Source organism: Stegostoma tigrinum, chromosome 4, assembly GCF_030684315.1.
Source record: "Stegostoma tigrinum isolate sSteTig4 chromosome 4, sSteTig4.hap1, whole genome shotgun sequence".
Taxonomy (NCBI): Eukaryota; Metazoa; Chordata; class Chondrichthyes; order Orectolobiformes; family Stegostomatidae; genus Stegostoma; species Stegostoma tigrinum.
Genome location: NC_081357.1, coordinates 28,982,412 through 29,006,031, shown reverse-complemented (window position 1 = coordinate 29,006,031; position 23,620 = coordinate 28,982,412). Strand labels below are relative to the sequence as shown.

At 41.3% G+C, this 23,620-nt stretch overlaps 1 protein-coding gene across 6 annotated transcripts in view; it reads right to left on the bottom strand.

The window, feature by feature from the left end:
- Window positions 1-23,620, bottom strand: part of atg5 (ATG5 autophagy related 5 homolog (S. cerevisiae)) — a 250,982-nt gene that overhangs the window by 172,484 nt on the left and 54,878 nt on the right. For all 6 annotated transcript variants that reach the window (XM_048530924.2, XM_048530920.2, XM_048530925.2 and 3 more), the window contains exon 6: window positions 11,031-11,125. In XM_048530924.2, coding sequence (XP_048386881.1) covers window positions 11,031-11,125 — 95 coding nt within the window. The remainder of the gene's footprint in view (window positions 1-11,030; window positions 11,126-23,620) is intronic.

The window sequence follows — 23,620 nt, the reverse complement described above, 5'->3', positions numbered from 1 at the left end:
AAACCATTCCAATTTCTTTGTCACATTTAGGTTGAGAAACTGTCAGTCATTATAATGTTGGCTTTAGGAATTGAGGAATGGTTCGCTAGGGAAACCTATTGATGCAGATAACTGCTCCAAAGATGGCTAAATATATTTTTAGAGGAAGACAGTTTTTGATGTACGGAGCTGGGAAAGAGACAGATCAATTTAGGATTAATTTGCATGACCTTAATTAGTTAAACCTTAAATACTGCTTATTAAACTAAATACCAACATGAACATTAAACTCTCAAAATAGAACTGAAGCAAATGAATGATGGAAAATAAAGTGTTATGGCATGGCAAATAAAACAAATGGCAGAGATAGTAACCAAGTCAGCTCTTGATGGAATTTGTAACTTATTCATATATTTCCAAATACCCTCAGAAATTTCTTAAAATCATGCAAGGATGAACTCTGAATTTGTACAGAGTGCATTTAGAAAAATCAGTAATATAGAATTACACAAAGTAGAAGGCCATTCAGATCATTGTGCCCATGAATGTCTGCCATGCTTTCACCACAAATGGCTAAATTCTGCTCCTACATCTTATGGTCATATCAAGAGACTGGGGTTGAGATCAACCTTGATTGAATGGTGGAGCAAAGTGTGGAGCTGGATGAACGCAGCAGACCAAGCAGCATCTCAGGACCACAAAAGCTGACGTTTCGGGCCTAGACCCTTCATCAGAGAGGGGGATGGGGAGAGGGAACTGGAATAAATAGGGAGAGAGGGGGAGGCGGACCGAAGATGGAGAGAAAAGAAGATAGGTAGTGAGGAGGTAGGGAGAGGATTGGTCAGTCCAGGGAAGATGGACAGATCAAAGAGGCGGGATGAGGTGGTAGGTAGGAAATGGAGGTGCGGCTTGAGGTGGGAGGAAGGGATGGGAGAGAGGAAGAACACATTAGGGAAGAAGAGACAGGCTGGGCTGGTTTTGTGATGCAGTGGGGAGAGGGGACGAGCTGGGCTGGTTTTGTGATGCAGTGGGGGGAGGGGAAGGACTGGGCTGGTTTTGGGATGCTGTGGGGGATGGGGAGATTTTGAAATCCACATTGATACCATTGGGCTGCAGGGTTCCCAAGCGGAATACGAGTTGCTGTTCTTGCAACCTTCGGGTGGCATCGTTGTGGCACTGCAGGAAGCCCATGATGGACATGTCGTCTGAGGAATGGGAGGGGAGTTGAAATGGTTCGTGACTGGGAGATGCAGTTGTTTGTTGCGAACTGAACGAAAGTGTTCTGAAAAGTGGTCCCCAATGTAGAGGAAGCCATACTGGATACAATATACCACATTGGCAGATGTGTAGGTGAACATCTTGATATGGAAGGCCATCTTGGGGCCTGGGATAGGGGTGAGGGAGATTCACCTGCACATCTGCCAATGTGGTATATTGTATCCATTGTACCCGGTGTGGCTACCTCTACATTGGGGAAACCAGGCGGAGGCTTGGGGACCGCTTTGCAGAACACCTCCACTCGGTTCACAACAAACAACTGCACCTCCCAGTCGCGAACCATTTCAACTCCTCCTCCTCCCATTCCTCAGACGACATGTCCATTATGGGCCTCCTGCATTGCCACAACGATGCCACCCGAAGGTTGCAAGAACAGCAACTCATATTCCGCTTGGGAACCCTGCAGCCCAATGGTATCAATGTGGATTTCACAAACTTCAAAATCTCCCCATCCCCCACAGCATCCCAAAACCAGCCCAGTCCTTCCCCTCCGCCCACTGCATCACAAAACCAGCCCAGCTCGTCCCCTCCCCCCCACTGCATCACAAAACCAGCCCAGCCTGTCTCTGCTTCCCTAACCTGTTCTTCCTCTCACCCATCCCTTCCTCCCACCTCAAGCCGCACCTCCATTTCCTACCTATCACCTCATCCCGCTTCTTTGACCTGTCCATTTTCCCTGGACTGACCTATCCCCTCCCTATCTTGTTTTCTCTCCATCTTCGGTCCGCCTCCCCCTCTCTCCCCATTTATTCCAGTTCCCTCTCCCCATCCGCCTCTCTGGAGAAGGGTCCAGGCCCGAAACGTCAGCTTTTGTGGTCATGAGATGCTGCTTGGCCTGCTGTGTTCATCCAGCTCCACACTTTGTTATCTTGGATTCTCCAGCATCTGCAGTTCCCATTATCACTGAACGGTAGAGCAGACTTGGTAGGCTGGATGACCCAATTCTGCTCTTATACCTTATGATTTTACAGTCATAAGAAACATTGAACTGCTGACTTTGCCTTGTCCGTTGTCTCTCTGAAAGCCAAGTGTCAAAACCAGTGCTTGAATTATTCAGAAGAATATTGGATCTAATTATAAAAAAGAGAAACCAGATCCATAAAATTCAAACTTTGCATTAATATTAATACAATGATTATTTGACAAACACCCATTAAAAATGATAATTTTGCTTAAAGCTAACTTTAACGTTAAAATCAAGTAAATACCACTCTCATTCTTAAACCAAAATCAGCCATTTGGAACTATTAAGTTTTAATAAAATAATTTAAAAATGTTAAAAAAGTAATGCTGAAAGAGATTTCATTCAACCTTATCTTGTATTCTATGACCACTCACACAAATACCAATACAAAGGGGGGAAAAAAACATTTATAACATGAGAGAAAGTAGTCAGCATAAAATACTGCAGTTTCCATGAAAACAATTCATATTTAGCTATAAGACAACACCCTCTGTGCCGTTCATCAGTATAAAACATTTGCAGCCTACCCCCTCAAGCAAAATGCCCGCACTTATTTACATAACTGGAAAGAGGCAAAACAGAATTTTTTGGACTACGTTAATTTCAGAAAGCTATTTCTATAAAAATAAATTCTCAGCAGAATTAGGTAATTAGGATAATATGGTACTCAAGATTCTCTGATTCATGGTTTCCTGGTCACAGTAATGGGATAAAACTGTAGCTAGTTCGTGCAGCTAGGAAAATAAAAACCTCCGGTATGACTGCTCACTCTCATGTGACTTGCACCTTTGGTAACTTTGCCATTACACAGCTGTGAAGTATTTTAGCATGTTCTTTTAAACAAAAGGGTGGCACAGTCGCACAGTGGTTCGCACTGCTGCCTCACAGCGCCAGACACCCGGGTTTGATTCCAGCCTCGGACAACTGCCATGAGTCTGCACATTCTCCCCGTGTCTGTGGGGATTTCCTCTGCGTGCTCCGGTTTCCTCCCACAGTCCAAAGATGTGAAGATTAGGTGGAGTGGCCATGCTAAATTGCCCATAGTGTTCAAGGAGGTGTATATTAGTTGGGTCATAGAGGGATGGGTCTGGGTGGAATGCTCTGAGGTTTGGTGTGGACTTGTTGGCCGAAAGGCCTGTTTCCACACTGTAGGCATTCTAGGAATTAAAAATATCTGACTATAATTTGTTGCTTGCCATGTTATGGGTGGAAATTAGGAACAGCAAGGGAGTAGTCACCTCGTTAGGGGTTTACTACAGGCCCCCCAATAGCAGCAGGGAGATTGAAGAAAGCATAGGTCGACAGATTTTGGAAAAGTGTGCACGCAGTAGGGTTGTTGTAATGGGTGACTTTAACTTTCCCAATATTGATTGGAACCTCCTTCGAGCAGAAGATTTGAATGGAGCTGTTTTTTAAGGTGTGTTCAGGAGGGTTTCCTAACGCAATACGTTGACAGGCCGACGAGGGGAGAGGCCATTCTAGACTTGGTGCTCGGAAACGAGCCGGGGCAGGTATCAGATCTTGTGGTGGGAGAGCATTTTGGTGATAGTGACCATAACTGCCTCACATTCTACATAGCTATGGAGAAGGAGAGGATTAGGCAGAATGGGAGGATATTTAATTGGGGAAGAGGAAACTATGATGCGATTAGACATGAGTTAGGAAGCATGGACTGGGAGCAGTTGTTCCATGGTAAGGGAACTATAGACATGTGGAGACGGTTTAAGGAACAGTTGTTGCGAGTGATGAGTAAATATGTCCCTCTGAGACAGGCAAGAAGGGGTAAGATAAAGGAACCTTGGATGACGAGAGCGGTGGAGCTTCTAGTGAAAAGGAAGAAGGTAGCTTACATAAGGTGGAGGAAGCTAGGGTCAAGTTCAGCTAGAGAGGATTACATGCAGGCAAGGAAGGAGCTCAAAAATGGTCTGAGGAGAGCCAGGAGGGGGCACGAGAAAGGCTTGGCAGAAGGAATCCGGGAAAACACAAAGGCATTTTACACTTACGTGAGGAATAAGAGAATGGTCAAAGAAAGAGTAGGGCCGATCAGGGATAGCATAGGGAACTTGTGTGTGGAGCCTGAGGAGGTAGGGGAAGCCCTAAATGAGTTTTTTGCTTCTGTCTTTACGAAAGAAACCAACTTTGTAGTGAATGAAACCTTTGAAGAGCAGGTGTGCATGCTGGAATGGATAGAGATAGACGAAGCTGGTGTGCTGAAAATTTTGTCAAACATTAAGATTGACAAGTCGCCAGGCCCGGATCAGATTTGTCCTCGGCTGCTTTGGGAAGCGAGAAATGCAATTGCTTCGCCACTTGCGAAGATCTTTGCATCCTCGCTCTCCACTGGAGTCGTACCTGAGGACTGGAGAGAGGCAAATGTAATTCCTCTCTTCAAGAAAGGAAATAGGGAAATCCCCGGCAATTATAGACCGGTAAGTCTCACGTCTGTCGTCTGCAAGGTGTTAGAAAGGATTCTGAGGGATAAGATTTATGACCATCTGGAAGAGCATGGCTTGATCAAATACAGTCAACACGGCTTTGTGAGGGGTAGGTCATGCCTCACAAACCTTATCGAGTTTTTTGAGGATGTGACTAGAAAGGTTGATGAGGGTCGAGCTGTGGATGTGGTGTATATGGACTTCAGTAAGGCATTTGATAAGGTTCCCCATGGTAGGCTCATTCAGAAGGTCAGGAGGAATGGGATACAGGGGAACTTAGCTGCTTGGATACAGAATTGGCTGGCCAACAGAAGACAGCGAGTGGTAGTAGAAGGAAAATATTCTGCCTGGAAGTCAGTGGTGAGTGGGGTTCCACAGGGCTCTGTCCTTGGGCCTCTACTGTTTGTAATTTTTATTAATGACTTGGATGAGGGGCTTGAAAGATGGGTCAGCAAGTTTGCAGACGACACAAAGGTCGGAGGTGTCGTTGATAGTGTAGAGGGCTGTTGTAGGCTGCAGCGGGACATTGACAGGATGCAGAGATGGGCTGAGAGGTGGCAGATGGAGTTCAACCTGGATAAATGCGAGGTGATGCATTTTGGAAGGTCGAATTTGAAAGCTGAGTACAGGATTAAGGATAGGATTCTTGGCAGCGTGGAGGAACAGAGGGATCTTGGTGTGCAGATACATAGATCCCTTAAAATGGCCACCCAAGTGGACAGGGTTGTTAAGAAAGCATATGGTGTTTTGGCTTTCATTAACAGGGGGATTGAGTTTAAGAGTCGTGAGATCTTGTTGCAGCTCTATAAAACTTTGGTTAGACCGCACTTGGAATACTGCGTCCAGTTCTGGGCGCCCTATTATAGGAAAGATGTGGATGCTTTGGAGAGGGTTCAGAGGAGGTTTACCAGGATGCTGCCTGGACTGGAGGGCTTATCTTATGAAGAGAGGTTGACTGAGCTCGGTCTCTTTTCATTGGAGAAAAGGAGGAGGAGAGGGGACCTAATTGAGGTGTACAAGATAATGAGAGGCATAGATAGAGTTGATAGCCAGAGACTATTTCCCAGGGCAGAAATGGCTAGCACGAGGGGTCATAGTTTTAAGCTGGTTGGTGGAAAGTATAGAGGGGATGTCAGAGGCAGGTTCTTTACGCAGAGAGTTGTGGGAGCATGGAATGCGTTGCCAGCAGCAGTTGTGGAAGCAAGGTCATTGGGGTCATTTAAGAGACTGCTGGACATGTATATGGTCACAGAAATTTGAGGGTGCATACATGAGGATCAATGGTCGGCACAACATTGTGGGGTGAAGGGCCTGTTCTGTGCTGTACTGTTCTATGTTCTATGTTCTATGTTCACTTTGAACCAAAAAGGAATAACAGACTAAGTGTAGCCAAAAAGAAAGTTAATAAGATTGAATGAACAGTTACAACAGCAAAGTACAAAGGATGCAAAATTGGAATGTTACTTCAGAAGTTGTATCATTTGGTTGTTAACTGTTCGTTAACTACCACTTATGACATCTGTCGGTGTTGCCTATCTCTCAAATTGTATTAAGGAATTATTTTTACTTCAGAAGAAACAGAAACCACATCCAAACATTAACTGGCATGTTGGCAACCAAATAAGGAAAGTTCATTTCACGAATGAAGTTATGTAATTTTTAACATGGTTTAAATACTTAGGCCAAATGTACCTTCCACTTCTGAGAATCTGGGAAAAAGAATAAAGAAGTTGACAAAGCATTCATTTAAAAGGAGGCAAGTTAAGAAAGCACTGTACCACAAGATATATTTGCCATAATCCTACCAAACCATAGAGCTGCTCGCTCATTACAGAGAAAGGACTGGAGTACAATTTGAAGAATAAGAGGCACTACAGTTCCTGCATTTACAAACTGTATACAAACAGAAACACGTGCCAACAAGCAATGGCATGGAAATGTTTTGTTGAAACAGAAGCGAACACAGATTAATTTAAAGTTTCCTCATTGGAAAAAGCCACCAGCTTGTTAATTTTATCATTATAGACAAGTCCTAAATTAATTTGACTCCATGAAAAATATTGTAATTTTGAACTAAATTTTATTCGACTATTCCCTTTTCCTTTCTAATGTTTGAAATTAAGACAGGCTTGGACGGTATGGATTTGTGACTTTTGCTTATTTTAAAAATGGCAGAATGAGAAGTCAGGACTCTGAACATGAAACACATTGTGCAATGCAAACTACAAGTGAGAAACAGTGTAGAAACACCTACTGCAGAGAGAGGAACTTGCCAAACAGAGGAAAAGAATCTTGTATATGGGAGCAAAGAAGACAGAACACATGGTACATAGAGAAAAAAAATCTAAAATGCAATGTAACATTGTATTGTATAACAATGCCCTATATTGAAAATAGCTTACAAGCATCTATGTCTATCAAGAAAAGGAAGTTCTAACTGCTGAGACCACTGAAGCCTGACAATTGCGCAAGCTAAACAGATCATACAATCTGATATGTGGCCTTTTGAAAGACCACAACATTTGTGTAATGTAACGCTCAGTGCTTTTCAAAAATGATTCTTGGAAGGTAATGAATGAAGATGCAGCTACAAGTACTGGTTAACCAACATCAAGTTTGAGACCACTCAATCATTTACAAAGACATTTTAATTTACAATGCATTTCTGTATCATATTCAATGAACATAATGCACTTGAGGGACATTCAACCACTCAGGCTGGACAGCTTTTGAAGGCGATGATTGAAAGCTCCATAGGACATTTCATGGGTTACCTGTTTGTATGTTTATGAAGCCAATTTTAGATTGGCAGGTAATTTTATCAGATCATTTCAAAGAGTGTTTGGAGACAAAGTAAGCAAAATCAGAGAAGGATACATCATGCCATTTCCATGAAGTAGCTACCAACTCCTGTATGAATGTGCAAATTAGGCCAATTCCAGACGAACTTCCTGCATGGTCACCCTTTGGAAAGTAAAACTTCAAACAGTACTATTTGGTACCAATGATCAAAAATATTCCTTTTTCTGGAAAATTTGACTCTAGGGGTCAGGCAAAGTCAAAGTGATACCTCAAGCTATGTTTTGGATATGGAATGTAAGCAATGCAGGTAGGTGCTGAACTATTTCTCAGATATAACTGAGAAGAATAAAACAATTGTGTCACTTTCACAAATTAGGTAAATCACTGGCACAAAGTTTTAACATTGTGACTTTGCATGCTCATTTTGTAACCAAATTAATGGAGATGGTTGAGCATTGTATACGAATGTACAAGTTACTTAACAGAAAATTTATTTCCAAAGAAACTTGGAAAACAAAATAACAAATGTTGATCAGATGTTGAATGCCTTAAACTTTCGTCCAAAATAGTGTCTTCCTGGCATCACCATACGGATGTGGTATGAACTACCCCAACTAAATTTACATTCCCAGATATTCAAGAAATATTTTTGACCCATCTCTTAGGCAAAATCGTTATTCCTGACATTAACTAAAATCAGCAACTCACCTCAATAGAGTTCATAATCAACATATCAGGTCAAAATACCAGTGTCCTGATGTCCAATGATGATGTCACCACTGGCCAAGAGATCAACTAGACTATCCATATAAATTCTGTGCCTATAAGAACAGATCAGAGTTTATGAATTCTGCACTAAGTAATTCTCACAAGAACTCCTGTCCTTCTAATATCAGTACATTATTTACAAAGCATGAGGCACAAGTGTGATGAATACTTTCAACTGAAAGAGTGCAATTCCATAACAATCAAGAAGTTTGACATCATCCATGACAAAGTGATAGCTTGACAGGCACCCCACTGACCACCTTGGGCATTCTCCTCCTTCATACCATTACAAAGGCAGCAGCATACCATCTACAGGAGCTGCAGTAATTCACCAAATCTCCTCCAAAATCACTATCATCTAGAAGGAAAAGGATAACAGGTGCATGAGAATACCACCACATGCAGGTTCTCCTCCAATATATACACATCCAGACTTTGAACAATATCGCCCTTCCTTCACTGCCTATAAGTGAAAATCCTGGTAATCACTTCCAAAAGCATTGTGGGCATCCCTACACCACAAGGCCTGCAGGAGTTCAGGAATGCAGCTCACCAACACCTTCATCAGGGTAATTACAAATGGGCACTAAATGCTGGACGAGCATGCTACATCTACATTCCATAAACGAACAAATGAAATTAATTAGTCTGATATAAAATAACCATAAACATTATTGTCTGCCAACATGCTGAAACAGGAGGTCTGTGCTGAAGTCGTCGTTGTGCATCGATGGCTACTGCCTCTTGCTTGACTTCTTACCATTTGCTGCTACTTTCAGGAGTGGAACGGCAAAGGGTCTTTCTAAAAGTTCTTCTGGATAAAAAAAATTGTGTACAGACTTTATAAATGGGTGTTTTTTTAAAAATTGGGGCAAATTTACCAAAGTTTCTAATTCAGCATGTCCAATTGTGAAAACGGTGATTTTCTGGCAAACTTCACATGCAAGGAAAATGTTTAGATGCAGGCAACTATACAGGCATGGGTGGTGAGGACACCCCCTGCAGTTATGATGGCAGCAAATGCAGGCAAAAGGAGAAGCTATTCTAGTAAAGTGGAATATTTTAATGATTCCAAGAACAGTATCTGATCAATGGCATACAGTTATTTTTACAGGAAGTGACCAATACACACCTTCCTTCACTCTAAGAGAGGACTTAAAAGACCAAAGGAAATGCAGAATACCCCATTTATATCACTGACTACCAAGAACTTTAGCAAACCACTTACACATAAGTTACTTCAATCTGCTTTCCTATATTGAGTTCTGCACTTCCTCTTTATTGTTCAATCTAGTTTCATGAGTCAGTTGTGCTGAGTGAAAATGCAACTTTGCAGATTACTCCATGATACTTTAGTTTAAAAACATGCTGACAGACAAGTCAAATAAGCTGCTCAAAAAGCTGCTCAACAGCTTTCAAATTACTAGAATGGAAGAACTGCCAACTCAAAATTACACAAAATTAAATATTTTTATTGTAAAGTACACCATGCAAAGTTTTGACTGCCTTTGATTTAGCAGCCTGTAAATGTTAATTAGATGTTCCAAACAATTTGTCTATAATATTTCCAAATAATAGGTTACCCATTTGCTAGGATTAGCTTCATTCTTCATAAAAAATAACTCATTACAAGATGTACTCTTCCAACTAGTGCCTTGAAAACATATCCCTAGCCTGCTCTCCTCTATGTTAGTAGGTTACCCCTATATGATGAACTCTAACTCTGTAAAAATGGAATTTGGCATCCTGTCAAATAACTTCTGGAAATCCAAATACAGTACATCAATTGACTCCTTTTATCAACATCACATGTTACTCCTTTAAAGAATTCCAGTAAGTTGGTTAAATACTAGCTTGTCTAAAGTACAGCAAGTTCTGGAGTACCAAGTCTTCAATACAACTACCAGGACCCTGCCAATGGTGTATCCAATATTTTCAACTGTTTCTTGGTATCATGTGGAGCAGCCTAAATGGGTTGAAGACTAGCACGTGAGATGGTGGGAGCCTCAAGGAAACAGGTGGATCATCCACTTGATACAGCTAGCCGAAAACATTCTAACACACATGGCAGTGACTTGGTAAATAATTTGTTTTATACACATCCACGTAGAAAGATTGCCACCATCTAGGTAGCATTCAGGACAAAGCAGCTACTGGATTGGTATCCATCAGCTTCAACGTTCCTCCTTTTCACCAAAGCACACTAACAGCAGTGTATTTAGAGACGATACGAGATGCAAAATAAAAATTAATGTACATTTAATTTTAGAAAACGCTACTCTTTCAATCATAGTATAAAACACAAAGGGAGACATGTCAGCTCAGCAAGTCTAATCTGACATTAAAAACAAACATAATACTTTTTTTAAAAAGTATGTCTACACACAATACAGGTGCTGGCTGGGAGCTGTATTTATTGTCCATTCTCAGTTGCTTGAGAAAGTTGTGGTGAGTTGCCTTCTTGAATTGCTTTGACTTGTTGCAAGACAGCAGGTACACTCTTTTACAAATAAATGATCGATTGCCAGACAAAAATGGCAGCTCACAGAACGGTATCAGAAGCAACAGAACATGCTGGGTCAAATCAAATTTCTATCAGAAGTAAAAATAAAACTGCAGTTTCTTTTATATAATTGGCTAACCACACCAAAGCAACAATTAAATTAGGTTTGCCTAAGTGCTTTCAAACATCTAAAACAGAGGAATGAACTACTTCAAATTTTGCGGAAATGAACAAGTAGAGAATCTCATGAAAGAAAAGCACATAAGCTGTGACATATCTATTACACGGTAAAGGCTGTTACCTGATATATCCTGAAAGGAACATATCGGAATCCTCCTTCCTCTGTTGGATACTCCATGAGTTTTCGATTGATGGCCCAAAACTGGTCGAACTTATCTAGAGAAAGAAAAATTAAACTTTAATATTTATTTTGGCACTTAAATTAGCATCAAAACTCATTTTGTCTGATCAAATTTGAAGTATATAGCTGTTTGGTTAACTCAATTTGATTGATCTCTTGGACTGCAGTCTTAAGCTTTGAAAAGCCAACTGCGACTATTTGCTCCTTCAGAAAGGAGGAGGCAAATAACATACCGGAAATGTTGGTGAACAGAATCTAGTGAGAGGGAGGAACCGAAGGATTTATTGGGAAATGGTGTTGGCGAAATCGATGGGATTTTAAGGCCGATAAAGCCCCAGGACCTGATACTGTACACCCAACAGTATTTAAAAAAGTGGCCCCAGATGTAGTGGATGCGTTGGAGGTCATCTTCCGAGATTCTACAGAAACTGGACCAGTTCCTACAGACTGGTAGGTAGCCAACATAAACCCCCTATTTAAGCAGATAGAAGATCGGGAATTATGGACCAGTCAGGTGACACTGGTAGTCAGGATAAAATGCTCAAGTCCATAATAAGAGATATAATGCCTGAACACCTAGAAAACTGTGGCAGGATTGGGCACAGACCACATGGATTTACAAAAGGCAAATCGTGTTTTATAAATCTACTGGAATTCTTTAAGGACTAGCTCTCACTTGACAATGGGGAGCAAGTGGACGTGGTTATTTGGACTTTCAGAAGGTTTTTGACAAAGTGTCACTTAAAATTAAAGCAATTGTGGGGTAATGTATTTGGAAGTATAGATGGTTGGCAGGTTGACAGGAAACAAACAGTAGAAATAACCAGAGATAATGGGAACTGCAGATGCTGGAGAATTCCAAGATAATAAAATGTGAGGCTGGATGAACACAGCAGGCCAAGCAGCATCTCAGGAGCACAAAAGCTGACGTTTCGGGCCTACACCCTTCATCAGAGAGGGGGATGGGGAGAGGGAACTGGAATAAATAGGGAGAGAGGGGGAGGCGGACCGAAGATGGAGAGTAAAGATGATAGGTGGACAGAGTATAGGTGGGGAGGTAGGGAGGGGATAGGTCAGTCCAGGGAAGACGGACAGGTCAAGGAGGTGGGATGAGGTTAGTAGGTAGATGGAGGTGCGGCTTGGGGTGGGAGGAAGGGATGGGTGAGAGGAAGAACCGGTTAGGGAGGCAGAGACAGGTTGGACTGGTTTTGGGATGCAGTGGGTGGGGGGGAAGAGCTGGGCTGGTTGTGTGGTGCAGTGGGGGGAGGGGACGAACTAGGCTGGTTTAGGGATGCAGTAGGGGAAGGGGAGATTTTGAAACTGGTGAAGTCCACATTGATACCATTAGGCTGCAGGGTTCTCAGGCAGAATATGAGTTGCTGTTCCTGCAACCTTCGGGTGGTATGAGTTGCTGTTCCTGTTTCGGGCAGGAACAGCAACTCATATTCTGCCTGGGAACCCTGCAGCCTAATGGTATCAATGTGGACTTCACCAGTTTCAAAATCTCCCCTTCCCCTACTGCATCCCTAAACCAGCCTAGTTCGTCCCCTCCCCCCACTGCACCACACAACCAGCCCAGCTCTTCCCCCCCACCCACTGCATCCCAAAACCAGTCCAACCTGTCTCTGCCTCCCTAACCGGTTCTTCCTCTCACCCATCCCTTCCTCCCACCCCAAGCCGCACCCCCATCTACCTACTAACCTCATCCCACCTCCTTGACCTGTCCGTCTTCCCTGGACTGACCTATCCCCACCCTACCTCCCCACCTATACTCTCTCCACTTATCTTCTTTTCTCTCCATCTTCGGTCCGCCTCCCCCTCTCTCCCTATTTATTCCAGTTCCCTCTCCCCATCCCCCTCTCTGATGAAGGGTCTAGGCCCGAAACAGTAGAAATAACCAGGTCATTTTTCTCTATAGCAGTGACTAATGTTACTGCAGGGATCAGTGCTAGGACCCCAGATGTTCACGATATATGTCAATGATTTAGTCGAGGGAACTAAATGTAATATCTCCACATTTGCAGATGGCACAAAGTTGAGTGGTAGGGTGTGCTGTGAGGAGGAAACAAATGATTCAACTTGATTTGGACAAGTTGATTAAGTGGGAAAATGCATGGCACATGCAGCATAATGTAGTTAAGTTATCTACTTTAGGAGCATAAACAAGGTAGCAGATTATCTGAACGGGTATAAAGTGAGGGGAGGGAACGTGCAACCAGATCTGGGTGGTCATGCACATCAGGCACTGAAAGTAAGGATGCAGGTGCAGCAGGTGGTCAAGGCCATAAGTGGCATACTGGCTTTCATAACTAGACAAATCAAGTATAGGAGCAGGGATGCCTTGCCACAATTACACAGGGCCTTGGTGAGACCACACCTAAAATCGAGTTATGTAGTTTTGGTCTCCTTGTTTTAGGAAGGATATCCCCAAAATAGAGGCAGCACAGCAACAATTTACCTGGAATGGCAGGACCGGTAAATGGGGACTGGTTGAAGCTGACAGGAAAATAGTCTCTAGAGCTCAGAAGAATGGCATGGGATCTCTCAGAAACCTATTAAATTCTCACAGTACTAGGTAAGTTAGATGCAGGATGGATGTTCTCGATGATAGAAGTCCACAACCAGGGGTTACAGTGTCCGCAAAAAGGGTAAACCACTTAGGGCTGAAAGGAGGTCCAAAACGAAACTGCTACCAATGAGCGAGTCAAGGGATAAACAGTAAAATTATTTTTCAAGCTTCCAAAACTCTCAACAGAACTCAAAGAGAAGACAGAATCTTTAAGGTTAAGACGGCAGCATAATGGAATGTTTCATATGGCCAAGAAAAGATAGTGTTTAGTAAGGCAAAAAGAGGGACAACAAAATTTTAAAAGATAAAACAAGCGAACAACACACTGCCACCATTCATCAGTATTGTATTAAAAGATGGCCGAATCAAGAATCTACTGAGTTGACCAAGAACAAATACTTTGAGCACCAACAACGCGTTACGTTCATAGGCAACTTAATAGTGTATGACAATGTAGCACAAGACTAGTCATTCATGCTTCCCTGGGGCCAAACAGAGGGAAATGGGACTATTTTAGTGTAGGAAACCTGGTTGGCACGGACAAGTTGGGTTAAAGGGTCTGTTTTTGTGTTGTCCAATTTTATGATTCTAGTCTGTGGAAGTCTGTGAAATTTGCTATTCTCAAATAGTCAAAGACAAAACACTGTATGATTTCCAAGGAAAATTCAGATATAACACTTGAGGCTAAAGGAATCAAAGGGTAGGAGGGAAAAGTGGAAACAGATTACTGAGTTGGATGATCAACCATGATCATAATGAAGAGTGGAGCAGGCCTGAAGAGGCGATTGGCCTACTCCTGCCCCTACTTCTTGGATAACAACACAGGAATGTACAATCTTCATCATCTTGGAGAGGGTGAGAAATAACTACTGCTGAATCACCAGATAACGAAGTGTGTAGCTGGATGAACACAACAGGCCAAGCAGTACCTCAGGAGCACAAAAGCTGACCTTTTGGGCCTAGAGGGTCTAGGCCCAAAACTTCAGCTTTTGTGCTCCTGAGATGCTGCTTGGCCTGCCGTGTTCATCCAGCTACACACTTTGTTATCTTGGATTCTCCAGCATCTGCAGTTCCCATTATCTCTTATCGCTGAATCACCAAACGCTTTGTCTTAGAAATACTGTACGTTGCCAAACTGTGAAGTTTCCTTGCATGCAACTACATTAATCTCTTCAGCATCTCCCCAGCCTAAACAAAGAAAGTTCATTTTAGCAAAAGTATGTGGCAACATAACAAAGGAAATAACAGGATTTTAAGGATGACAGAGTCTGCGAACAGACTTGACAAATATCTCCATAAAGTCCACTCTCCTCAAACACAGTGACATCTGTAAGAGAAGACTGTCTTGGAGACACAGCCATATCACAAGGCCTTTTACAATGTCCCCATCTAAAGCATCTTCAGATCAAAAGGGAGGGAAACAGTCAACCATAGGTCAATTAGCTTAACATCTGTCAGTGGAAAAATGTTACAGTCTAATATGGGAGAACATTTGGAAACATAATAATAATTAAGCAGAGGTAGCACAGCTTCATAAAAGGTAAATCATGCCTGACAACTCTCTTTGAGCAGGTAACAAGCACAATAGATAAAGGGGAACAATTAATGTAATATATTTGGTGCTATGGGTGGTACAACATTAGCATCGACAGAGAATGGGATAGCTAATTTGGCTAATTGTTAAACTAACTGGTTAGCAATGGCTAAGTAATAGAAGCTGGAGTTGAGATGGTCAGGGTGTTACGTTCAGGACGGCAACCTGTAACTACTGTCGTGCCACAAGGATTGATGCAGAGGCCATAATTATTTACAACAGACAGTGGAAATTAATCACCATGCATGTGACTGACAAAAATAGGTGGGAAGACAAGTAATTAGCCTGAACATTCTACAGAGGAAACTAGGTTAAAGGAGTGGGCAAATACTTAGCTGATGGAATATAATGCAGGATTAAGCACTTTGACAGGAGAAATAGAAAAGCTGAATATTATTTATATGAAGAAAGACCAGAGAGCTTCAGAGGAATTTGGGGACCCTTGTGCATGAACTTCAAAAAGTGAACATAAGTTCAATGGGTGATAGGGAAGCTAAGTGGAATGCTGGCCTTTATTTCAAAGGCACTTTTGTGTGAAAACAGAGTGGTCTTTCTAAAACTACACAACCTCATCAAAGCACACTTGGAATATTGTGAACAGTTCTGATCTCGTTACGTAAGAAAAGATGCATATTAGCATAGAAGACAGCCTAGAGAAAACTCACTAGGTTTGTCGAGAGTATGGATGGACTGTCTTATGAGCAAAAGATGAATAGTTTGGGACTTCACTTAATAGGAGTTTAGAAGGTTGAGAGGTGACATTATTGAAACATACAATATTCTTAGGGGAAAAGCTGTTCCCTTTGAGCGTGTCCAAGACCTTATGGACCAATTTAAGACAGAGATGAAGACAAATTTCTTGCCTTCAAGGGCAGTGAATCTGTTGAAGTTGGATCATTAGACATATTAAAGGCTGAAACAGACAGGTGGTTTATCAGTGAGGATATCAAGAGTTATCAGAAAAAGAGAGGAAAGGAGAGGATCTGCAGGCTAATGTTGTCCCACTTTTCAAGAAAGGACGGAGAGAGAAAACAGGAAATTATAGACCAGTGGTGGAAAAGATGCTGGAGTCAATTATAAAAGATGAAATTACAACTCACTTGGATAGCAGTAACAGGATAGGTCAGAGTCAGCATGGATTTATGAACGGAAAATCGTGCTTGACGAATCTTCTGGAAGTTTTTGAGGATGTATCTATGATGATGGACAAGGGAGAACCAGTGGATGTAGTGTACCTGGACTTTCAGAAAGCCTTTGATAAAGTCCCACATAGGAGATTGGTGAGTAAAATTAGGGCACATGGTATTGGGAGCAAAATACTGAGTTGGATTGAAAATTGGCTGGCTGACAGGGAGCAAAGAGTAGTGATAAACGGGCCCCTTTCGGAATGGCAGGGGTACCGCAAGGTTCGGTGCTGGGGCCGCAGCTGTTTACAGTATTCATTAATGATATAGACGAAGGCATTTAAAGTAATATTAGCAAATTTGCTGATGACACAAAGCTGGGTAGCAGTGTGAAATGTGAGGAGGATGTTGAGAACACAGGGTGACTTGGACAGGCTATGTGAGCGGACGGATACATGGCAGATGCAGTTTAATGTGGACAAATGTGTAGTCATCTACTTTGGTGGCAAGAACAGGAAGGCAGATTACTATCTCAATGGAGTCAAGTTAGGTAAAGAGCAAGTACAACAAAATCTAGGTGTACTTGTACAGTCAATGAAAGCAAGCATGCAAGTACAGCAGGCAGTGAAGAAAGTTAATGGCATGCTGGCCTTCATAACAAGAGGAATTGAATATAGGAGCAAAGAGGTCCTTCTGCAGCTGTACAGGGCCTTGGGGAGACCACACCTGGAGTATTGTGTGCAGTTTTGGTCTCCAAATTTGAGGAAGGACATTCTTGCTATTGAGGGAGTGCAGCGTAGGTTCACGAGGTCAATTCCTGGAATGGCGGGGCTACCATATGTTGAAAGATTGGAGCGACTGGGCTTGTATACACTTGAGTTTAGAAGGATGAGAGGGGATCTGATTGAGACGTATAAGATTATTAAGGGTTTGGACATGCTGGAGGCAGGTTTCCGCTGATGGGCGAGGCCAGAAACAGAGGACGCAGTTTAAAATTAAGGAGGTAGGCCATTTAGAACAGAGTTGAGGAAAAGCTTCTTCACCCAGAGAGTGGTGGATATATGGAATGCTCTGACCCAGAAGGCAGTGGAGGCCAACTCTCTGGATACTTTTCAAGAAAAAGATAGATAGAGCTCTTAAAGATAGTGGAATCAAGGGTTATGGGGATAAGGCAGGAACAGGATACTGGTTGTGGATAACCAGCCATGATAATAATGGATGGTGGTGTTGGCTCGAAGGGCTGAATGGTCTACTCCTGCACCTATTGTCTATTGTCAGATCAGCCATCATCTCAATGAACAGCAGAGTGGGCTTGATGGGTGAAATGGCCCATGTCTGCTCCTGTGTGCTCCGATCTAAATCTTGAACTATTCTGGGAGATGCCAAAGCATCTGTTCCAAAAATAACAGGGTGAAAGCAAACTGATGGCCTGTTGGCATTATTTCCCTCCCATACAGTACCACAAACAAAACACAAGATTTATTCTGGGATCTGGGATTGTTGGTCCAGGATTCTCTAAAGGTTAACTTGCAGGTAGAGTCTGTAATTAAGAACGCAAATGTAATGTTGTCATTTATCTCAAGAGGGTTGGAATATAAAAGCAGTGATGCGCTTCTGAGGCTTTATAAGGCTCTAGTTAGGCCCCATTTAGAATACTGTGTCCAATTTTGGGCCCCACACCTCAGGAAGGATATAGTAGCCCTGGAGCATGTCCAGTGGAGATTCACACGGATGATTCCTGGAATGGTAGGTTTAACATATGATGAACGGCTAAGGATCCTGAGATTGTACACATTAGAGTTTAGAAGGTTGAGGGGCGATCTAATAGAAACTTACAAGATAATGTATGGTTTAGAAGGGGTGGACGCTAGGAAGTTGTTTCCGTTAGGCGGGGAGACTAGGACCCGTCGGCACAGCCTTAAAATTACAGGGGGTAAATTTAAAACTGAAATGAGACGACATTTCTTCAGCCAGAGTGTGGTGGGCTTGTGGAATTCATAGCCACCGAGTGCAGTGGAGGCCGGGACGTTGGATGTGTTCAAGGCAGAGATCGACAAATTCTTGATCTCAGAAGGAATCAAGGGCGACGGGGAGAGTGCAGGGAAGTGGAGTTGAAATGCCCATCAGCCATGATTTAAACGGCGGAGTGGACTTGATTGTCCGAATGGTCTTACTTCCACTCCTATGTCTTATGGTCTTATTTCTAAGAGTAAAAAAGCATAATGTTCCTATCTTAAACACAATAGTACTATCACTGAATCTGCATCTACATCTGCATCTGCATCCTGGGGGAATATCAACCACCAGGCACTGTACAGGATCAGCAGCAAGGAGAGAGGGCACATTGGAATACTTCATCTGTAAGTTCCCTTCCAATGACTTCGAAATATATTGTATCATTCTTTTGGTGACTGAGTCAAAGCCCTGGAATTCCTACCCTAACCAATGCTGATATACCTATACCACAAGTACTGCAATGATTAAAGGAGGCAGCCTGCCAGCACCATCTTGACAGCAGTAAATGCTGGTCTAGCCAGTGATGCCCACATCATGTGAACAAATGCATACAGTCTGAACAATCATGCCGAAAAGACTAGAGAAGAGATTTCCTATTTTCCACCTTCCTACTAAAGGAATCAAAAAATCTTCCATTTTAATTTGCACTGCTTTAGAATGATCTAATCAACCTTGAGAAAGCATCATTACAAAATAACCACCCAGACACCGATCATGCTCTGGTTTGACAAAGTGATTTCTCATACAAGTATTTCCAATGTCCCCATGCTTTAACCTTGGGTGTATTTTAAATTGGTGTTCAAGAACAACCTTTTCCATTCTACTTAGCATCTGGTGTACCTGCACAGTCACATACATCCAGCTATTTCCTTTCAAGTGTTAACATAGACAAGAAAAAGATGGCCAATAGGTTTGTACCTCAACAAGTTGTTGTAAATAAAGGCCCACTACATACTTAGGGGAGTATTAGAAGCATCAATTGCAGGAAGTAAATTGAAAAGAAAGTTTGAGTTAAATTAGAAAGATGAGTTAGAGTAACATTTCTGGGAGAGTTTCACTATTCATAACTACTGACTCAGAATAGAAAAAAAGGATAGGAAATGTGTAAGAGTTCTTCCTTGAGCAGTATGCTATTTGGCTAGAAGGGTGGAGGTATTACTAAATGAGTAATAAAACAGGTCAGAAATAAACACTTTGAAATTTGTGGTGACAACATGCCAACGGTTAAGAACTAACTAGAAAGAGACAAGCCAGTACAAAAACTAGAATGAGACCGCTTTAAGGCAAACTTTGGGTGAGGAATAAGAGATCACAGTGGCTCAGCTGAGAGATCTGTGGCACACAGAACAGTGGGATCCTTTTCAAAGAAAGGCTGCAAAACTACAAATAAGCATATTCTCCTAAGAATTAAACTAATAGTCAAGTTAACTTTAACATCGATACATGCAGGGTGAGATGCCTCTACAGGAAAATTACCGAGGGTCTAGAATTGATATTTCAGCAATCTGTTGAGTATGGTGTGCGCACTAATGTAGAGCTAACGTAAAATTAGTTCTTTTTAAATATGAAGGACACAGTCAATTCAAATAACTTTACATCAGTTAAAGTAATATGTCAGACTGGGCAAAAAAAAATTAAAACCTATTCTGGAGATATGAGCACCACTGTCAAGATCAACATTTACTATCCAGCCCAAATTATTTTATGGGGTATTAAACTTCATGACAGAAGATGGATAGAGATTACAGAAGGTACAAAGCAGATGAAACAAAATGTTATCTGGTATGAGTAAACACAAATACAAAAAAAATGACAAAATGGAATGTTTGAGAAGTAATGTGCTCAAAACATTGAAACAATTGCAGGATGGAAAAGGATAGATAAATCATTAACAATGATTGTTAAATCATTGGTGTGGGTCATGGTGGAGGGATAAAAATCAAATGCAGGAGATTTAGAACTGAGGGCAGAAAAAACCGTCTTTACAATTGTAAAGGTATTAATTTATTTCCAAGATTAAGGATTGAACAATGTTTTGCTCATCTGCCTAACATCTGTTATGACACCGTCATTTTAGTTGTGAAATGGCTTCAGGTGCTTTTTTTATTTTAAAGTTGTTATTAATAAGAGTGTGTTCTTCTTTCTGTTTCATCAGGCTCTAATGTTGTTCTTCTAGTTTAGAACCATAAGCAAATCTGGCTAACTTAACAAATAAAAACCAAAAGAACTGTGGATGCTATAAATCAGGAACAAAAAGTTGCTGGAAAAGCTCAGCAGGTCTACCAGCATCTGTGAAGGGACGTTTCAAGTCTGATGACCGTTCCTCAGAAACCTTCTTCGTTCAGAGGAAGGGTCACCAGACACGAAACGTTAACGCTGTTTTTCTCCTTCACAGATGCTGCCAGACCTGCTGAGCTTTTCCAGCAACTGTGTTTTTGTTCCTGGCTAATTTAAGTTTTATATTTCTGAACTTAGATGGGTCAAATAGGCCAAAAAATGAGCCAGTATTCAGTGCAATTCTGCTCAAACAACTAATGTCCAATATAACGCTGAAGACGACATTCGTTTGAAGCTTTTCTTTTTACACTCATCAGGACAATTCACTAGAGATAACAGAGCAAACTGAAAACAATTTATTCTCTTTAAGGAGAGTGCTGATTGTGAAATGCTGTTTTCCCTTTACTTTGGTATTTATTGTGAATTGTTCCGATGAGTGCAAGATAGAAAGCTTTGACAAAATATGCCTTTTTTCAGCAACACCCACTGTGTACTATGGAATGATAATTTGAATACTCACTGTTTTATTACCTTCCAGATCATTCCTTAACCATCTACAAATTTAAATTAGGCTACCAATCTTACACTTGATTAGCAGTTTCAATTATAGATTATTGATGAGACAAAGGTGAATCTTCTTTGCAATTTATTGATTATTAAAGTAATTGCAACATTTATTTTCTCACCTTTTTGAAAAGTCAGCCTCTTTCCAACCTGCAAGGCCTTCTGCATTCATTGACTCACTTAATACAGCCTCTTGCAGATTTTGCATTCATTTGCCATGTATCGACTATGCTCTGGGATGTATTGAGCCGAGAGGTACTCCGGGAAGTAATATTGTAGTTATTCTACTTATAGAATCTCATTTGACAAAACCCATGACTGCAGTAGTAAACACTTTCAAGTGGCCCTTCCTTTATTTCAAAGTTCGTCACCATTTTAGTCAACTGCATGGATGCAAGTGTTCTCCAAGTTCGGAATTATTATTTATTTGTATTTGTAGCTTCGTAAGAAATTTTCAAATGAGCATTATTCTTGTGTTATGCCAATCATTGCAACTCAGATTGTTTTATACATATTAAACACTGTGGGCGGCACGGTGGCTCAGTGGTGAGCACTGCTGCCTCACAACGCCAGGGACCCGGGTTCAATTCCAGCCTCGGGTAACCGTCTGTGTGGAGTTTACACATTCTCCGTGTCTACGTGGCTTTCCTCCGGGTACAACGGTTTCCTACCACAGCCCAAAGATCTGCAGGCTAGGTGGATTGGCCATGTTAAATTGCCATAGTGTTCAAGGGTGTGTGGGTTATAGGGGGATAGGTCTGGGTGGGTTGCTCCAAGCGGTGGTGTGGGCTTGGTGGGCCAAAGGACCTGTTTCCACACTGTAGGGAATCTAATCATATCTCAAATTTATTTTCACCAGGGAAGCAAGTACCTTATGGTATATTAAATTTGATAAATTTGTCAATTTTGGAAATGTTCACCTTTATCAGAAAAAAAAGTAAATCAACTTCAGGAAAGAATGGGATATTTAAGGATCCGTATAGAATTCTACATTACTGCAGACTAAATTTTAGAATTTAAGAATAGCTGAAATGAAGAACTGAAATAAAGACTCCAACAATAATCAGTCAGCCAGCCAGCTGCAAAATTAATAAATTAAAAGAAAGGTCATCAACTTTCACAGACATAACATACCCATCAGATTTAAACACTGTCGCTAAGTACAACACCAAATGCAGCTGTATGAAAGCTTGGCAAACCAAAGTAAGATGTACACCAAGTGGATTTATTATATTAATTTGGTTGTTGATGCAATTGAATATGGAATCTGGAGTTCCATAAACATTTTTTTAAAAAAACTATTGCTTCTTTTATAGCTTGGATACACCATCAATAATTGCAAAAAGTACACTGACGTTATAAAAATACAGTGGCAAACATTTGCATGTTGTGCTTTCAAACAGCAGTATTTTAATGATAGAATGACTAATGCCAAGAAAATTCAGTGTGTCATGTTGAAACTATAAAAACAGTTAACAGATTGCTTAAGAGTTTCTGTTAGTTTTAAATTCATTGTGCTGGTATTCAAATTCAACCAAAGATCGAAGATTTCATCCATTTAGAATTATTTTCACAAATCTAGAGAAACTGTAGGTTATAGCTTTGAATTTTTATTTATCCAAAACATTGGAAAAAACATCTTATTAGAAACTGCACAACCACTACATATTTCATCACAACTCGTGAGCTGCACAGTCAACTTTTCCCTTGTTGGAGCACACTTAGCTCTAAGGCAAAGGTTTGTTCAAATTCCCTTCTGAATCCCAAGCACAAAATCCAAGTTAGCTCACAGTCAGTACAGTACTGAGTGAAAGCTGCACTGTCAATTGCTTCATTTTTCAGGTAAGACATTAAACATCTCAGGTAGATCTATAAGATATTGATGCTGTTTGAAAAAGAACAATGGGGTCCCCTCTCAATATTTCTCACAAATGGTATTTAAAACAGGTTATGCGGCTATTATTTTTACATGCAACTCTGCGACACTTTTTCCAACATTACAACGTTTACACTTCAAAAATTCTTTTAAGTTGAAGTCCTGAAAAGGTGCTACATAAAACTCCTTACTTTTCTTGTTATTAATATATGCTAAGGCAATGCAAAACAGCGATCACCTTAAGACTGCAGGTAAAAGCTTTCATCAATTCAGCAACAAAGAATCTGCAATAACATCTATTCTAACCGCAAGATAAGATTGTCGGTTTGTGTTTTAGAAGAACTGCTACAAAAGAATTCTTAAAATTCAGGTAAGTTAAAGAAACTAAATTCCACACAAGCATTACAGAAGTCAGCAGCTCCTTGCAGAATCCTATAGTACTTCAGCACAAGTGAGTAATAGTATGGTCTGCTGACAACACTGGTATCATTCAACAGATGCCTGTGCAGC